Source organism: Condylura cristata, unplaced genomic scaffold (assembly GCF_000260355.1).
Source record: "Condylura cristata isolate star-nosed mole 26May11 unplaced genomic scaffold, ConCri1.0 scaffold00032, whole genome shotgun sequence".
In the NCBI taxonomy this organism is placed as follows: Eukaryota; Metazoa; Chordata; class Mammalia; order Eulipotyphla; family Talpidae; genus Condylura; species Condylura cristata.
Window position 1 is genome coordinate 12,730,504 of NW_004567133.1, and position 15,709 is coordinate 12,746,212.

General features: G+C 51.1%; 1 protein-coding gene across 1 annotated transcript in view; it reads right to left on the bottom strand.

Moving 5' to 3' along the window:
• The window catches only part of LOC101627135 (chromosome unknown open reading frame, human C16orf45), a 74,678-nt gene that overhangs the window by 17,787 nt on the left and 41,182 nt on the right, over positions 1–15,709 (bottom strand). Inside the window, exon 2 of the mRNA XM_004692110.2 lies at positions 12,292–12,415. Within this exon, the coding sequence (XP_004692167.1) occupies positions 12,292–12,415 (124 nt within the window). The remainder of the gene's footprint in view (positions 1–12,291; positions 12,416–15,709) is intronic.

Here is a 15,709-nt window from a genome sequence, read left to right on the forward strand (position 1 = left end):
GACAAAAATGGAAATTTTTGGTTGCTTAATATTCAAACTCTAGTTCTGAGGAAACTGTTCATGGTGTCGGTCCTCATTAGAAAAAATTTAAAAGGGGAACCCTTCACCCAACTGCCCAGGCTCAGTCAACTCATGTCCAAGACTTGGGCCAATGGACAACAACAGAGCTGGACAGATGGTAAGGCTGGCCTGCGGCTTGCTGGCCAGGTTCTTCTGTGACCAGCCTTTAGGGCCCTCTTGATTCTCACCCAGTTTCCAAGCCTGGCCCCTCTGACTCCCTTGAAACATACGTTCCACCCTCACCCCCAGCACCAGCTTCCAGTAATTTGCTTATTTTGCCCGAGTCAGGCAGAGTTGGTTTCTGTTATTTGCAGTCAAGAATCCCAAGAGAAACAAGCTTCTCTCCCAAGTGGCTCCTGCCATCCGCACAAATCCTCCCTCCCAGGGGACAATTTTCTCCATCTCATGGCACTTTAGAGAGCCTGCAACCTTCTGTGGGTCAGTACCTGACTCCCTTGCCCCTAGTTCAATTCTGGCCAGAAAGATATCAGCCAGCTGACCTAAGTGCTCTGTGGGTGTGGTTAAAGGAAGCTGGCTATGGATTGGATGGGTTGGGAAATAGGGTGATTCTCTGACTGGGTGCCCTAAGAATTCTTCCCTGTAAGGGGAGAATGCTTAGGCCAAAGCTGGGCTGCGTAGTAAAGATCAGCAGGCACTCACCACCCAGGATATGGAGGCGTTTGCTTACGTGGTGGTCTGGGCAGAGCACACGAACTCATTTGCTTTCAGACACTTACGAAGTCACTGCCCTTTTGTCTTGCTCTATCCTGTCTCAGAATGGTCTTGACTGCTGCTGCTGTGCCCAGCATGGGGCATGGCACAGGTTACGTTCTCAGACAATTCTTGCCCAACTAAATTACAAGCCAAGGGATCTGTTTGGGACCTGGATTTTTTATGGTCATGTAAGCATCATTTAAAATGTAAAGCATCCAGAGAATGAACACTTGTCAAAATATATTTAACCCTTGGATAAGGCAACTAGTTAAAATGGTAAAGGTCTTTCCTGGGGCCTTTAAAGACCCGTAGGCACTTTTAAGGAACAATCTTAGGGTAAGATGTCAAGGTGAGGTGGTCTGGCAAACAGTGTCCAGGACAATAACACTAACCTTTAGGGTTAGCGTTTCCACTGGAAAAAATCTGCATGTCAACATGTAACTCATAGTGTCAGCATTCCAGCTTGACTGTAAATAACGACGCCAAAGACACATGCCCTGCCAGATAATGAAATAATAATTGAACAGTACATTGTCCTCACATGCCATGGAAAGGATATTCTTCCCTTTTTTCCAGTTTTTCGTTAATCATTATTTTTAAAGCATAGTGAAGACTCACTGGCTTCTTAGGGGCCCATTCCATCAATATTTTTTCTGTGCCAACTTCACTGGTAGTTTCTCACGGGACCATTAAGTGGCTGGCATTTATTGAGCAATTACTACATGCTACGTACCGAGCTCATGTTTTCTCATGTCTTATTCCTTTACTTTTCAAAAAAAAAGAAAGAAAGAAAGAAAGAAAGTTTGTTATAATAAAAATATATTGGGTGTCTGTCCCTGGCTCCTGGTACAAAGTTCCTAAAACTCTTGCAATCTCTTGCTCACCAGAAAAGTCAAGAGCAGGAGTAAAGGGCCGAGCTCTAGGGACAGGGGCCACCAGGCTGGGCTCCAGGTTCTCTCCCCATCACTCCAACTCTAGGAGGTGAGAACTGTTACTGCACCAGTTACACAGCTGAGGAAACTGAGGCCAGCAGTCCACACAGTTACCCAGTGCTGGAGCTGGCGGTGAGTTTTTGCCATGGACCAGCTCCAGAATTACATCTGCTTCCTCACCAGACACAATTCCCAAGCTCCCTCTGCTGCTCAGGGAAGCTCAAAACGTCCACATCTCCCAACACTTGGCTTGTTCATCTCTCGTATTTTAAAGATGGAAAGGAGACCCCATGCTGGTTTTTAGAGGTCAAAGACGAGTGGGGAGTGGAGAGAAGGGAAATTCGCTCCTGAATGGTTACACATTCTGCTTTGGGTTCTGAGCTTTACGAAACGTGTTGTCATTTTCTCGAGACATCCAGCAGCCATACAACGAGAGGCCGAACCCGTGCATGTTGGCGATGGGTGTGAGGATGAAGACAACAGATGGCACCAGGATTCTCACACACCACAGGAGACCACAAACAGCTTTCCGATTCCAAGCACGACTCGGAGCTGCTGCAGAGATCGGGACCTTGAGCCTGCCAAGGAGCTGGGCTTGCTAATCTGACAGACTTTCTTCCTCCCATCGGATGCCAGTGCTCACCAAGATAAAACTGTGGAAGCAGTGCAAGCAGATGCATCATCTGGATGCAGCTCACTGCCCCCCAAGTTCTCCTTTACCCAGGGCAGAGGGGAAGGGATGTAGGAAGAGAAACAGGGGCGGGTGGAGGGGGGCAACCTCAAATTCTTTAAAACTCTCAGTGGCTGAACTGCACCCAGGACCATTAAGTCAGGCTCTGGAGCTAGAAGGGATCATGCTCAGTGAAATAAGTCAGCAGAAAAAGAAAAATACTGAATGGCATCACTTATAGGAGGAATTTAAGAGAAGCAAATAAGATATGGGGGTGAATATTGTTATCGCAATACAAAACAAAACAAAAACAGACAATTATGAACCAGAGCGACCCTACAGGGGAGGGGGACAGAGAGGGATCAGATGGAGGGAAAGAGGAGTGGGGGGGATATGGTGATGACAGGTGGGGAGGGGGAAGTAGACATTGCCGTAAAATGAGCAAGAATGTAAACAGATACAGAAATTTTAAGAACAATAAATCAGGCTCTGGGAGGGAAACACAGATGTCAACACTTCCCTAAAACTCCCTTTTTGGGGGAGCCGGATCCACAGTGTCCCTCTGCCCGATCACAATCTGTAGCCACTGGCCTTCTTCCCCCCGGCCTCCTGCACCTCCCTCCTGCTCGTCCTTTACCCTGGAAGCGAGCGAGCGAGCGCAGAACCGGGTTCGGGACGGGAGCTTTCAGCAGAGGTCCATTTGCAATCAACCAGTGGCGGGGGCACCTGGGAGTGCTTGGGAATTGCCAGCCCGTGCTGCCTCAGCTGCGGCTGCATCAGTGAAGGTTCTCTGGGTATAAGTCAGGGCTCGGCCAGGGCAGCAGAAGCAAGCGAGTCAGGAGGCAGGGATGCGTTGCTGAGTCACAGTCACCATCTCAGGAGTGGCGGGGAAGCCGGGGGTCTGCGTGGGGGGGGGGGCCAGAGGATCCCGGCCAGCCCATCTGAGAAGGCAGGTGTGGCAGATGCCCAGATGGTGCTGCCGCGGCAGGTACAGGGGCCTGGAGGCTCTTGCTTTTTCTGCCCAGTGTGTGCAAGGCATGGGCACGGGGCTGCTGCTGGTCAGCAGGGCGGGCAGTCTGGGTGGGAAGCAGAGGCACTGAGGAGGAGCCGGAACCGCCGTGTCCCTCTGCCCCATCACCATCTGTAGCCACTGGCCTTCTTCCCGCCCTCCTCCTGCACCTCCCTCCTGCTCGTCTTCTGTACCTTTACCCTGGAACCAGGCGCAGAAACAGGTTCAGGGACCGGGAGCTTTCAGCAGAGGTCCATTTGCAAAAGAACAGTCCAGAACAGTTGAGAACAGACTGGGAGGACTAGGCGTCTGCTCAAGGTCACTTAATGAAGAGAGCACTTAGCAAAGGTGGAAGAGAGTGGGGGAAATACTGTTAGCTTAAAGCTGGTACCCAGATTGATCCTGGGGAGGAAAGGGTTTTGGGGGAACCCTATCCTGCAAACAGCTAGAGGAGCCCAGGTACCCTTGATGCCATGGCTCCCGGGAGACAGGATGGGGGTGTCTTCCTTGAGATAAAGGGCAGGAGAGCAGCAGACTGGCCCTGCCTGTGGACGGAGAGGCCAGGAAGAAGGGGCTGCTTGAATCTGGGGTACAAAGAAGGACTTTGTTAGCTAGAAATGTCAAATGTGGCCTTTTTAATTGTTTGCTGTGATCCTTAGTCCTACAATGCCTCAAATAACCTGTGGGAGTAGCTTGGGGCTTTGTTTTGTTGTTATGGAAACAGGTAAAACAGCAGAATTTTGTATCCACACGGAGGGGGCCTGGGCAGGCAACCTGGCCTCAGGAGGGAGAGGAGTGTGGGGCAGGGGAGGCGAGTGGGGGGGCGGTTAATGGAGCCTCTTTGGATTCACCACAGCACAGAGCTGGCAACTCAAGTGGGGCGCTCTTCCAAGGCCTGAAAGTGGACCCCCAAGAGGGAAGATGCAGTACCCAGAGCTGGGTCGGGAACAGCCGGGACAGGTTCATGCTCTGAATTCAGGGGCTGTAGTGTCTTGCTTGTTCCTCTTGTTGGTGACTAAGCTGTGCTGTCCCCCGGCTTCCCCCCAAGTGTGCTTACTCTGCTGCCCAGGTCCTCCGGTTGGCTAATCCCCCATTGCCTCAACAGCCCAGGTTTCTGTATGCAGGAGCGAGACTCTGCTTGGTCCGGACTCAGCTCTGCCCTGAGGAGACATGTGAGAGGCGACCACCCCACCCCCCTTGTGGCACTCACTCCTGGGGCCGGCTCAGAAGACAGACAGACTGCCCGTGGAGAGACCCCGAGGCCAGCCGGAACCATGAGCAGGCCAGGCAGCGTCAGCACCCAGTCTGTCAGCGCCAGGGGGCGCCCTGCCGCGGGCTGGGCCCTGGGAAAGCAGAACCGTGAGCGCCTGCCTGCTCGTCGGGAAGTGTCCCCTGGTCACCCATGATGCCGGGACCGCGGTGAGCCGGGAGTGACCGCGATGCTCAGCAGAGGCACAGGCAGGGAACACACACCGAGCGAAGAGATCTGTGAGGGAGGGGAAGGCGTCTAAGGAGAGGGCGCCGTTCCACCGAGGGCCAGGCACAGACCGGAAGCTGCTCCCAGGAGTGACTGCACTGCGCTGGGAGGAGAGGGAGAGGCAGCCAGGCAGAGCGTGGTGGACGGAAGGGAAGGGGCTGAGGGAACAGCGGAGGCACCGAGGCCCCCAGGCTGAAGGGGAGCTGGAGGAGGTGGGGTGGGGGCGGACAGCAGAGGCAGAAGCAGCAGAGCGAGAAGAGGCGGACCTCGCAGGCTCTTTCGCACGACAAAGTTCTGGAAAACGTGTGAAGCTGGGAGAGACGATCCGATTTGCTTGCGAGAAGGTCCCCCTGGCTGCAGTGCCCCAACCTGGAAGGCAGCTCAGAGGAAGGCGGCGAGTTTGAGGGCCACACAGAAGTGGCAGTGTGGCCCGGGGAGGGGGCCATGGAGACAGAGACATGGCTCTGTCCATGTCCATGGACATGGCTTTAGGAGGTGAAGTGGACACAGCTTGGGAGAGACAATTTGGGGACATAGCAAGGTAGGTGGGGTCAAGGCTGGCACCCAGATTTAGAAACTGGAGCTTCTGTGGGTATACATGGTGGCCGTTTACTGAGCCAAGCTGAGCAGGAGCAGGGGTGCTGGCAGAGGATCATGACATTGAACTTGGACACTTCCTCTCATCGTTTTCTCATTGAACATGTAGGTATCCAAAAAGAGAAGTACAGTATCTCCCCTTATCCACAGGGATGATCCAAGACACCCAGTGGGCACCCGAAATCACAATAGTACCCACCCTTCTGTAGACTGTGCTTTTCCCCCACACACATACCAAGAGAGTTAGCAAGTAGACACAGCAAGAGAGGACCCACAGTTGTCATGAAATAGAAGAGTTAAAACAACATACTATAATAAAAGTGATGCAAATACGGTGTCTTTCTCTCCTAAAATATCTTATTGTGGGGGCCTCCCTGGTGGTGCAAGGAGTTATGCACAGCACTGTGAAGCTATCTGCAGTCACTGCAGCGTGAGTTCGATCCCCAGTCAGGGAGCTGACCCACATGGCACAGCAGACCTCTCCTGTCTCCTCACTGCTCCCCTCAGCTGTGGGTTTTAGTAGATCTGCCTGTTCTGCTCCCCATTCTGTCTCTGGTGAATCCTCTCACCTCCCATATCTCTGGCCTACACCCCAGCTCTTGTGTGCACAAATAAATAAATCTTAAAAATCTATATCTTGATGGGAAGCCTATGGGGATTACAGCTGAATGAAAAAATGCACAAAATGATGGAAAAATAAACTATTATATAAAAAAATCTATAACTTATCATGCATAGTATATTCCCACTGCATGGACTGCAGATAGCTGAGAACACAGAAAGGGGAGCCACAGGTAAGTGAGGGTGACTGTACTGTATGACCCCAGCTATCTGAAGCCCCCCCCCCAATGGTCAAAATCACAGAGACAGAAAGCAGAAAGTGGCTGCCAGGAGCTGGGGAAAGAAGCAGGGGAGTTTTGGCTTCATGAGGGGAGGGACATGGAGGCCACACGGAGGTGGGAGTGTTCTGAGTGCACAGAGCTCCGCCCTCAGAGGGGGTAAGAAAGTTGCAGTCATGTTCTCCATGTTCCCGCCCCCCCCCAACCCCTGCCAGTGCCACTGGAATGGGGCCGCCAGTGTGGCACCCACAAAGGAGCCAAGCCTAGTGGAGATGCTGCCACTGTGGGCAAGAGGCTACAGCAGAAGCTGCCAGACGTCCCGATGGCTCCCAAAGGGGTAAAGCCATTTCCCCTTATCTTAATCTTCTCCAACCCCTTAGGTCACTGTTTACCAGAGGCACATTTCTGAGAAAAACGGGCTGTTAGCCAAGTTCTTCAGAGAAACAGAAGCAATAGGATACACATATAAAGGTAAGCAATTGGCTCACAGGATTAGGGAGACTAAGAAACCCCAAGATGTACGCAGCTAGAGACAGGAAATTCCATGACCTATGTCTCAGTCCAAAAGCCGGAGATGCAAGACCCAAGAAGAGCTGATTTTTCAGTTCAAATGCAAAGGCAGGAAAGTCTCTACAGTGCGGTCTCTACATTGGCCATCATCAGGGCAGATGCACCATGATTACTCAGTCTTGTGCTCTATGCATGCCTTCAGCTGATTAGGTGAGGCCCACCACCCTTAGGAAGCGCAATCTGCTTTATTCAGCCCATTGATTCAAGTGTGAATCTCATCCAGAAACGCCCATAGCCCAGTCAAGTTGACCTATCAAATGAACCATCACAAGAGCTTCACAGAGTGTTCTCCTCCCAGCTCAGCAAGCTCAGGGGATTCGGAGGCCATGTGAACCCTATGCATTGAAACCCATAACTGGCTGGAAGCCTAACCTATAACATAAACAGATGACAACACATATTTTGTTTGTTATGCATATTAATACTTACATTCTTACACTAAAGTATGTTAGAGACAAGACAATATTATTAAGAAAATCATTAGGAAAAGAAAACGCATTTATCATACTGGACTGTGTTTCCCCATAGTTTGCTTACACTATGTATTTAGGAGAAAACTCCTCAAGTGGGTGGGCCCCCGCCACTCAAATCCTTGTTGTTCAGGGTCAGCCACGCATTCATGATAAGACTGTTGTTACCCCCGAGAGAATTTCCTTCCCTGAAGCTTGTTCTGACTGCAGAAGGCAACGTGTGCAGTAGACATGTGTCGAGGGTATTATTTTTTCTCCACCTCCCAGATCCCCACCCTTACCCCTATGTCCCAGTATATTTAGAAATTCAGGAGGGTTCCTTCCAGAGAGATCTAAACTGGGCCATTCTCCCACCTCGCTCTAGTCTCTTCCCACTTCCTTCGCGGTTTTCTTCCTTCCCCAGCTCCTCAAATTCTTGATATTTTGTCCAAGACAAATTGCTTTTCAGATCTTCTGCAGTGAAAGACACCTCTTCCCACCTGATACGTACAGTGGCTGTGGCAACAGTGGCCTGTTCTTGGAAGATGCTATTTTAAACCCCAAAGTGCACCAGGAGTGACGCAGAATTCTTGAACGTGGCTGAGATGTGTCAGGTTACATAAACACACATGCTTCATTTTGCCCTTGGCTTTAAGTTTTTGCTAACAGGTTTCAGAATTACCAGCTCATTAAAAGAAAAAGAAAAATGCGGGTACAGGAAATTTTAAAATAACAGCAATAATCATCAAGTTGATGCCCAGGGTGGCATTGGACTTGATGGTTGAGAGACGCTTCCCTACTTGATGGCTGGAGTATCTTCTGGGTGTTCTTTGGAGACTGGCTAAGCAGCCCCGATGCCCTGTGCTAAGCACAGAGTTAGCAGTTAAAGGAAGGAAGAAACTTTTGATTTGCTGCTCAACCTAGGAAGAGGCCCCACTTCAGACGCAGCCTCTCTATTCAGCCTTTTCTACACAGCTACCAGGGAAGCCTCAATGCACCATTGTACAGATAGGGAAACAGGTTAGAACAGGGCAAAAGATTTGCTCCAGGCCACACTGTTATAAGTAGAACTGGGTTTCAAAAGCAGTTGAGAGGCCACCTAGCATGGTGGTCAGGTCACGGACTCCGGGCCCAGAATATCTGGGTTCTATCATTGCTGGCTATTTATCATTGCACCTGTGCAATCCTGGGTAAGTTCTTTGACCTCTCTGTGCTTCAGTTTCCTCATCCGCAAAATGGGGGGAGGAGGCATGAACTGCCCATGTGGATATAGTCAGGAGTCAAAGGTTAATGCATGTAAAATGCTTAGCTCATTGCCCAGAGCAGTAGGCCTCTCGAAGCTGCTGTGTATAATGTGTGTCCTGTCCATCACCCCAGAACCGCTGCTGGGTCCCAGGGCCTGACGTCCTCCCCACAGTTGGTACGTAATAAAATGAGGTTGCAGGGTCCAAGCCCCAACTCTGGAAATGCTAGTACTCAAGGGTTGGGCTTCTGAAATCTGTTCTCTGGCGGCCCACCCTCTTCGGCCTACTCATTCAGACTTGGCTGATTAGAAGCCACTGCTGCCCAGCTCAAGCTGAGAGGCAGGGCTCACCAGCCCTTTTATGACAAACCAGCAAGCGGGTGTAAGAGGAAGATAACCACCTCCACCCCCACTCAGAGCCAGGAGCTACTTAATTATCTGCAACCCAGACAAGCAGCAGGACTGGATTGTTCAGAGCACACTAAGCTGAGGGCCAGCAGGGGCTGCACCGGGAGCTGGGAGAAGCTAATGGTGTGATTCCTGCTGATGTGAAGGGAGAGAAAATGAGCCCGAGGCTGCTGGCAGCCTCCATGGGACAGGATGTGGGTGGTTCAGGGGGCCCAGGGTGGAATAAAGGTCACTGCAGTTTCAGCCCCCAGAACATGTCACCTATGCCAGAGGCGGCTACATGATATGGAAGGATTTACTGTCCCCTTTAAATGAAGCTCAGTCTCTCCAAATGCTGGTTAGCAACATGGAAGTCAGAGGACAGCTAAGGGAAGACAACAGACAAGAGGCACCAGGTGCAGGGAGCCAGGATGCATGGCCACTGGGCGTCACTCATGGTCCTTCTGTGACCCTGACCTTGAGGGTCTTATCCAGAGTCAGGAAGATTCAGGGGATTATGCCTGATCCAACCAAGTGAATTCCCGTCGGCTGTGCAAACCTTGACTATCTAAGTTGGAGCTCATTATTTGAGGCTCAAATAAATCATGGGTCTCCAGCAAAAGGGTTCAGAGAAGATCAAGTAAGACCCTTTCCATTGACACCACACTCAATTCAAGATGGCAGCTCAGAGCCATCACAACGTGAGAATGTGAGCACCAGGAATCTTGTTGTTGCATTCTAGAAAAGCTGGATCGAAAAAAAAAAAAATAGGGGGGGGTGTCTCCTTGTCCTAGGAATAAAGATAATAGGCTAGCTTAGGGTTAAGGGACGTATGGGTGGGCACCCTGAGTTCAAATCCTGGTTGTGCCTCACTAGCTGGTGACCTTGAAGAGTTACTTCACTCCTTTAACCTCAGTCACCGCATCTGTAAAATAGAAGGAACAGAACTTCCTCCTTTTGGTGTTCCGAAAGGATGTGGGGGAGCTTGGATGTCACTCTAGTCCACTTCTCCTGAGTTCAAGCCTGGACAGGAGTAAGTGCTCCCTTTTACCTCCTCACCATCCTCCTCACCATCCTGGCAAGAGAACCACAGAAGCTGCAAGTCCCGGGGAAGGGGAAACAGGAAAAGGGAAACTTAGGAAAGAACACTGACAACGCTGGGGTGTTGGGCTGCTGCCACAGGCAGACACTGTGAAGTGGGCAGACACCCTCAACCGTGAAATTCGCCCTGACTCACAGACTCATGGGAGCTGGTGGGTATTGATTTGATGGCTTCCCAGCAGGTGTGACGAAGCCAATCTCGTCCTGGTCATCACAGCTGCCAGCACTGGCCTCTGCCGGCCAGGAGCACCCCAGCTGCGTCCCTGCTGAGCACCTCTGAAATCCCACTGCCTTCTTCCCCGAGCCAGGGGCCTCATGTGTGCGTGTGTGTGTGTGTGTGTGCATGCGTGTGTGTGTGTGTGTGTGAAGGGCAATTGTTGAGATAAGGAGAGCATGTAAAAGAATCACTCAACGAATATCAATATTTGTTTAGTAAATGACAGTTACTTTTTAAGATGCTGGGAAGACATGGCTGTAAGGAAACTGAATCAGTCCCTGCCCCGTGCTGGTGACACGGAGGAATGATCTTGGTGGGTAGATTCAGAGCTTCTCTCCCTTCTTCCCTCTTCCCTCCATCCTCCTTACTTCTCTCCAGCCCTCCCTCCCCACCTCTCTCCCTCCTTCACTCATTCGCTCACTACGCACAGTGCTCTGGGATCAGACTGCACCCCTGCTTGGCTCCCTACTAGCTTGTTTGAGCTTGGGGACACTTCTGAACTTCCAGTTCCCTCTTCTCTTAAATGGAGATGAGCAAAAGATGAGAAACCCCACAGCTGTAAGGAGGGCTGGCTCTGAGAAGTAGCCAGGAAGCTGAACTCCTGAGTGGCCGTGCACAGCCCGTTAGCCTGGGAGGCCGAGGATGGCAGAGGCGGCATTTCTCCAGGTCTGAATGGCCCTGACCTCTTCTCCCACATCCTGAGGGCCACAGCGCATCTCCTCCAAGCTTGATGCGATGTCTGCCCCTCAAGGCAAGGCTGCCTGCTATTCTGGGCTGGCTGGAGTGGGAGGCATAACACCCGCCCTGTCTGGGGCTGTGAGCAAGACTCCAAGGGGTCTGGGAAGCTGGCCCCAACCCCCAGAATGTCACTGAGGCTCGCTCTGTGCCCCAACTATGCAGGTTGTGTCCTTTAAGCAACATGGTTTCTTCAAGTTTCTACTGATGACAAATTGGTCGGACTCAAGAGCATGATGGGGAAATTCAGGGAGGCTTCAAGTCGCGAGGCTAAACTCTAGAGGTCAGCTCGTCTTGCACCGGACACTCATTTGTGCCAGACATGTGAAAATTCTGGGTCTATCTGTGTGTGCAGGCTTGCACACACACATGCACACAGACACACAGCGATAAGAACGTCAAATGCAAGGTGTCGCCGCTGCTTCCATAGCAGCAAAAGCCCGTGGGCCCCCTCCTGAGCGCCCTGGGCTGCAGAAGCTCTTCAGAACATTCCAGCAGCCATTGTGATCCCCATTTGTCTTCTTTTTCCTGGCTTGCTAAATGCCAACCATATGTGTTTAAGGCTGAAAACAATCTATAGATAAGAACGGAAGCTTAGTTACAGTTTCAAAACGGAATGTCAATACTATCCTATTTGAGAATGTGAAAAGTAAAAGTGAAAGTACAAAAATAGAACAAAGATGAGAAAGCAAGGACCTGGCGCAATAGAAGTCTTTTTTCCTTCAGCGAGTAAAGGGAGCCATTACTTCATCTTAGTGGTTATATATTAAGAAACAGAAGAATAGTCATACGACTGTCCACTAGAATTCATAAGCACCAACACTATTAGCATAAGTCACTTCTTTGTTACGGAATTAACGGAGACACGAAGAACGACTCAATGCTCAGGTAGATGGTGCCTGCTATTCACAAAGTGTGCTCATCCCAAACGCTCTTGTTGTCACTGAACTCTTAACGATTCCCCGCCTTTTCAGATCTTTTCACCGAAACTAAGGGGGTGGCATGTCCTCAGCCTGACTCCAGGGTTGGGGGAGGTTGGCAGCCCTGACCCCACACTTGGACTGTCACTGTCTGGGTCTACACGTTTATGGGGGTGACCGTGCCCATTACGATGGTAGTGACTGCCAAGGGGTGGGTGAACCCCGAGTCTCTATGCCTTTAGTGGCCTCAGAGCTTCTTGCAGCTCATCCTTACTTGGGGGACCCACAGGCCTCCCACGTGCGTCACGCCCAATCCTGGCTCAGTTTGGGCCTCAGTGTCAGCTGACCCTCTGCGCTTCCTGGACACTTACATAAACCTGAGCTCAGACTCCCGGCGGACCAGGACTTCACGCAGACGCTGGATTTTGGCCATCTCCAACTCGATCTCCTCAGGCATCATGGTCGTCTCTGCCATGGAGATGATGTCCAGCTGACCTGGAGGGACACATGAAATGGCAGGCATCAGGACCCTGAAGCCACTGTCAGGTTCAAGAACCCCTGGGGATGACCCTGTCCTTGGTGCAGGGATCATCACAAACCTGGGGACCACGGGCCTCAGCCTGCATGCACCCCCATGAACCATCCTTTGGAGACCAGAGGAGGTGTCTGCTCTGGGACCCGGCTGCAACAGAAGGAGTCTCTAGTGGGCTCGCCATACCCGGGGCAAGGCTTCTGCACCTCTGGGCCCCCTTGACCTCACCCGACCCACTCAAGTCCAGGTTAACCTAGGCAAAAGCAACTTTATAGTAATGATTTATAGTAATATGACTCATAATGACCGTCCAGGACTTCGAAGTGAGGTAAGAATAATATGGAGCAAGGTAAGGATGTGATCGGCAATGCAGGTAGACAAAAATAACACAGTCAAGTCATGTGTGACCCCCACGTCCAGGGAACTCACATTGTGATGGCCACTCTTCTGAGCTTAAATTAATAGTGAAATCTGTGCATGCATATATGTGAAATTATGTATGACTATATAGGTGATTATATGAAGACACAGCCTATGCGTGTGTGCATGGTCTATATGCATGATGTGTATTAGTTCACTTGGCTGTCATAATAAATAGCAAACTCTGTGGCTGAGACATCAGCCACACTTCCTCACAGCTCCGGAGGCTGGAAGTGCAACAGGGGCAGTGTCTGAGGACGGCTCTTTTCCCTGCTTCTCTGTGTCCTCACACAGCCTCTCTGTGTTCTTGCAGGGGACTGGTGCCTTCTATGAGGACACCAACCTATCAGAGCAGGGCTCCCCCTGTGGCCTCATTTCACATGAATTCTTCCCTTTGAGGCGCTATCTCCACAGCAGTCACACTAAGGCTTCAACATGTGCATTTAGGAGGGACATATTTAGTCTATAAAAGTGTGTGCATCTGTGTGTCTATGTGATTAAATATATATATACACATATATGATTATATATAACCATGTGGGTGCCCTTAGCATTATAATGGACATTCTTTCTGTGTACAAATGAGGTCATTTATATGATTTTATACATTTGTATGCTAGTGTATGTAGTGTGAGCATATAGGTTAATGTCTATGGTTTTCTGGGTGTGGTATATATCATAGAACGTATTTTTGAAGATGGAACAACTGAAGTTCAGTAGTTTAGTGTTAAGTGCATGTGCACACATATCTTTCTCTAACACACACGACTCCGTGCGTATACCCACCCTTCCACAGGCCTGGTTTTGTAATATAAAATGAGGGTCTTGCTGTTTGGTACCTGCTCTTTTCACTTAACAACTTCTCACAAGCATCTCGCACGTCCTTGAATGTTCTTTCCCAGCAGCAGAGGGAAAGGCTGTGTAGTTTTCTATTCGTGGCCATGTTATGAATCATTTCACCAAGCTCAGACATTTAGGTTGTTTTCCACCTTCCCCACTCTAAACAGCCCTGAGAAAAGTGTTCTCCAAACGAGATCTCTATGTGCATCCGAGAAGTCTCCTTAGGCCACATTTCCAGAGTGAATGTCTGGAATATTTAGAGGGTGCAGTTGTCTAAGGACTTTGAGGAGCAGAGGAGGAGACGTAGAAGAGGGGGTTCTTGCTTTGCCCCCCAATGTCGTGTCTCCTACCCACGTAGGTACCATTTGTCATTCTCCCTCCTTGCAGGTCGGTGTTTAGAAAGCTGCCTTCTCCCGACCTGTCTCCAACTTTGCCTTGGTGCCCTGGCCCAGGCCTTGGGGGGGCGTGATATGTGGGTTTTCCCTAACAAACTCCTGCCTGCTTGACCCTCAAACAGCCACCCGCCCCCAAAACCCTCCATCACTGCTCTGCCATCTGGAGGAATCTCCTCACCCCATGTTCTTCGCTAGACATCAGACTTTTAGCACCTTGCTATACCCTTCAATCATGTACCCCCAACTGACCAATAGGTCTCTGAGATATTTGCAACTTATGAGAGGGAAACACAGACCAAGGCCATGGAATAGGCCATGACTTAGCTGGGGAGGAACAATGTTGGCCTGCTAGTCGGAAGCCCACTAGATTTCCTCAGAACAGCATCTGCTTCAGTTTGTTTTTCGGGGAGCCCCCAGATTTCACAGCATGGACAAGGCAGACTCTGGCGTTGAGTGGGGGACGCAGGCAGTGGGCAATGGAGAGGAAGAGGGAAAGAGAGAATGTTACCAGGAGACTTCCTGACCGCAGCCCCCTCCTGCTAAAGAGGGGGGCCTAAAGAGGATCCTGTGGTCAGGCTGAGACCCTGGAGATGAGGTGAAGGGGGAGGGGAGCAGCAGAAAGAGAAGGGAGAAGCAAGACGTGAGCAGCTGTGTCAGGACTGGAACTTTCAAAGGAGTAGCAACGTGCAAAGCCTTTTGGGACAATTTCCACCTGATGTGCCATGTAGCGATCTCAGAGTCCCTGGAATCAAATTTGGGTCCCACTGCCCCAACACCAGCCTGAACTGGAACCTAGGATTGAAGCTATGAGGCCTGGCGTGAGAACAGAAGGCGGGAGAGGGACAAGATACAACTATTACAGGTGATTGTCCTGTATGCGAGCCCTGACTCTGCACACAAGTAACAATGCAGGGTTGGGGTCACCCCGGGACAAAGATGGGGTGCTCTAGAAGGTGTGTCCCACCAGCATTCTAGTAGCAAAAATAATTGGCCATGAGCAATGTTGCCAAAGGGAAACCGGAAACAAGAGGACATCCTAAAGGGCGCCGTGGACGCTGACCGCGGCCGTATGCGGGGTCCACTTGTGGCGCCCACCTGCGGCTGCCTGCAGGGCTTTGCTCATTCACAGTATTACACACTCTCCCGGCATTCCTCAGTGGTCAGACTTCCTGAAAGTGTGAAATCAGAGCGTGCAAAGCCAGATCAAATACGCCACGCTAGAAAACAAAAACCCATCCGTTGGCAGTTGGGTGAGCTTCTCACGTCCACGGAGAGAGGAGCCAACTGCGGCCTGCTGGTTCTTTTCGCTTCCGCCGCACCGTCGCCTGCTGGCCAATTACTCGGGCCCCTCATGGCCTGTGGACACAACACGTCCCAGAACCTGCTCTCCTGGGGCAGGGGGCCTGGGCTCCAGCTGTGGCCCTGAGCAGCGGCACAGCCCTGCTCAGCTGATTTCTCGGAGACTCGTTTCCTCTGCTGCCCGTAGCTGGGCAGCCGGGACTGAGCTCACCGGACCTGGCGCCTCACCCGGACCTGGCGCCTTTCCTCCACAGCCCGGGTCTGTGTGTTCCCAACAGAAACGGGAACAGAGGCTGTGAGGCT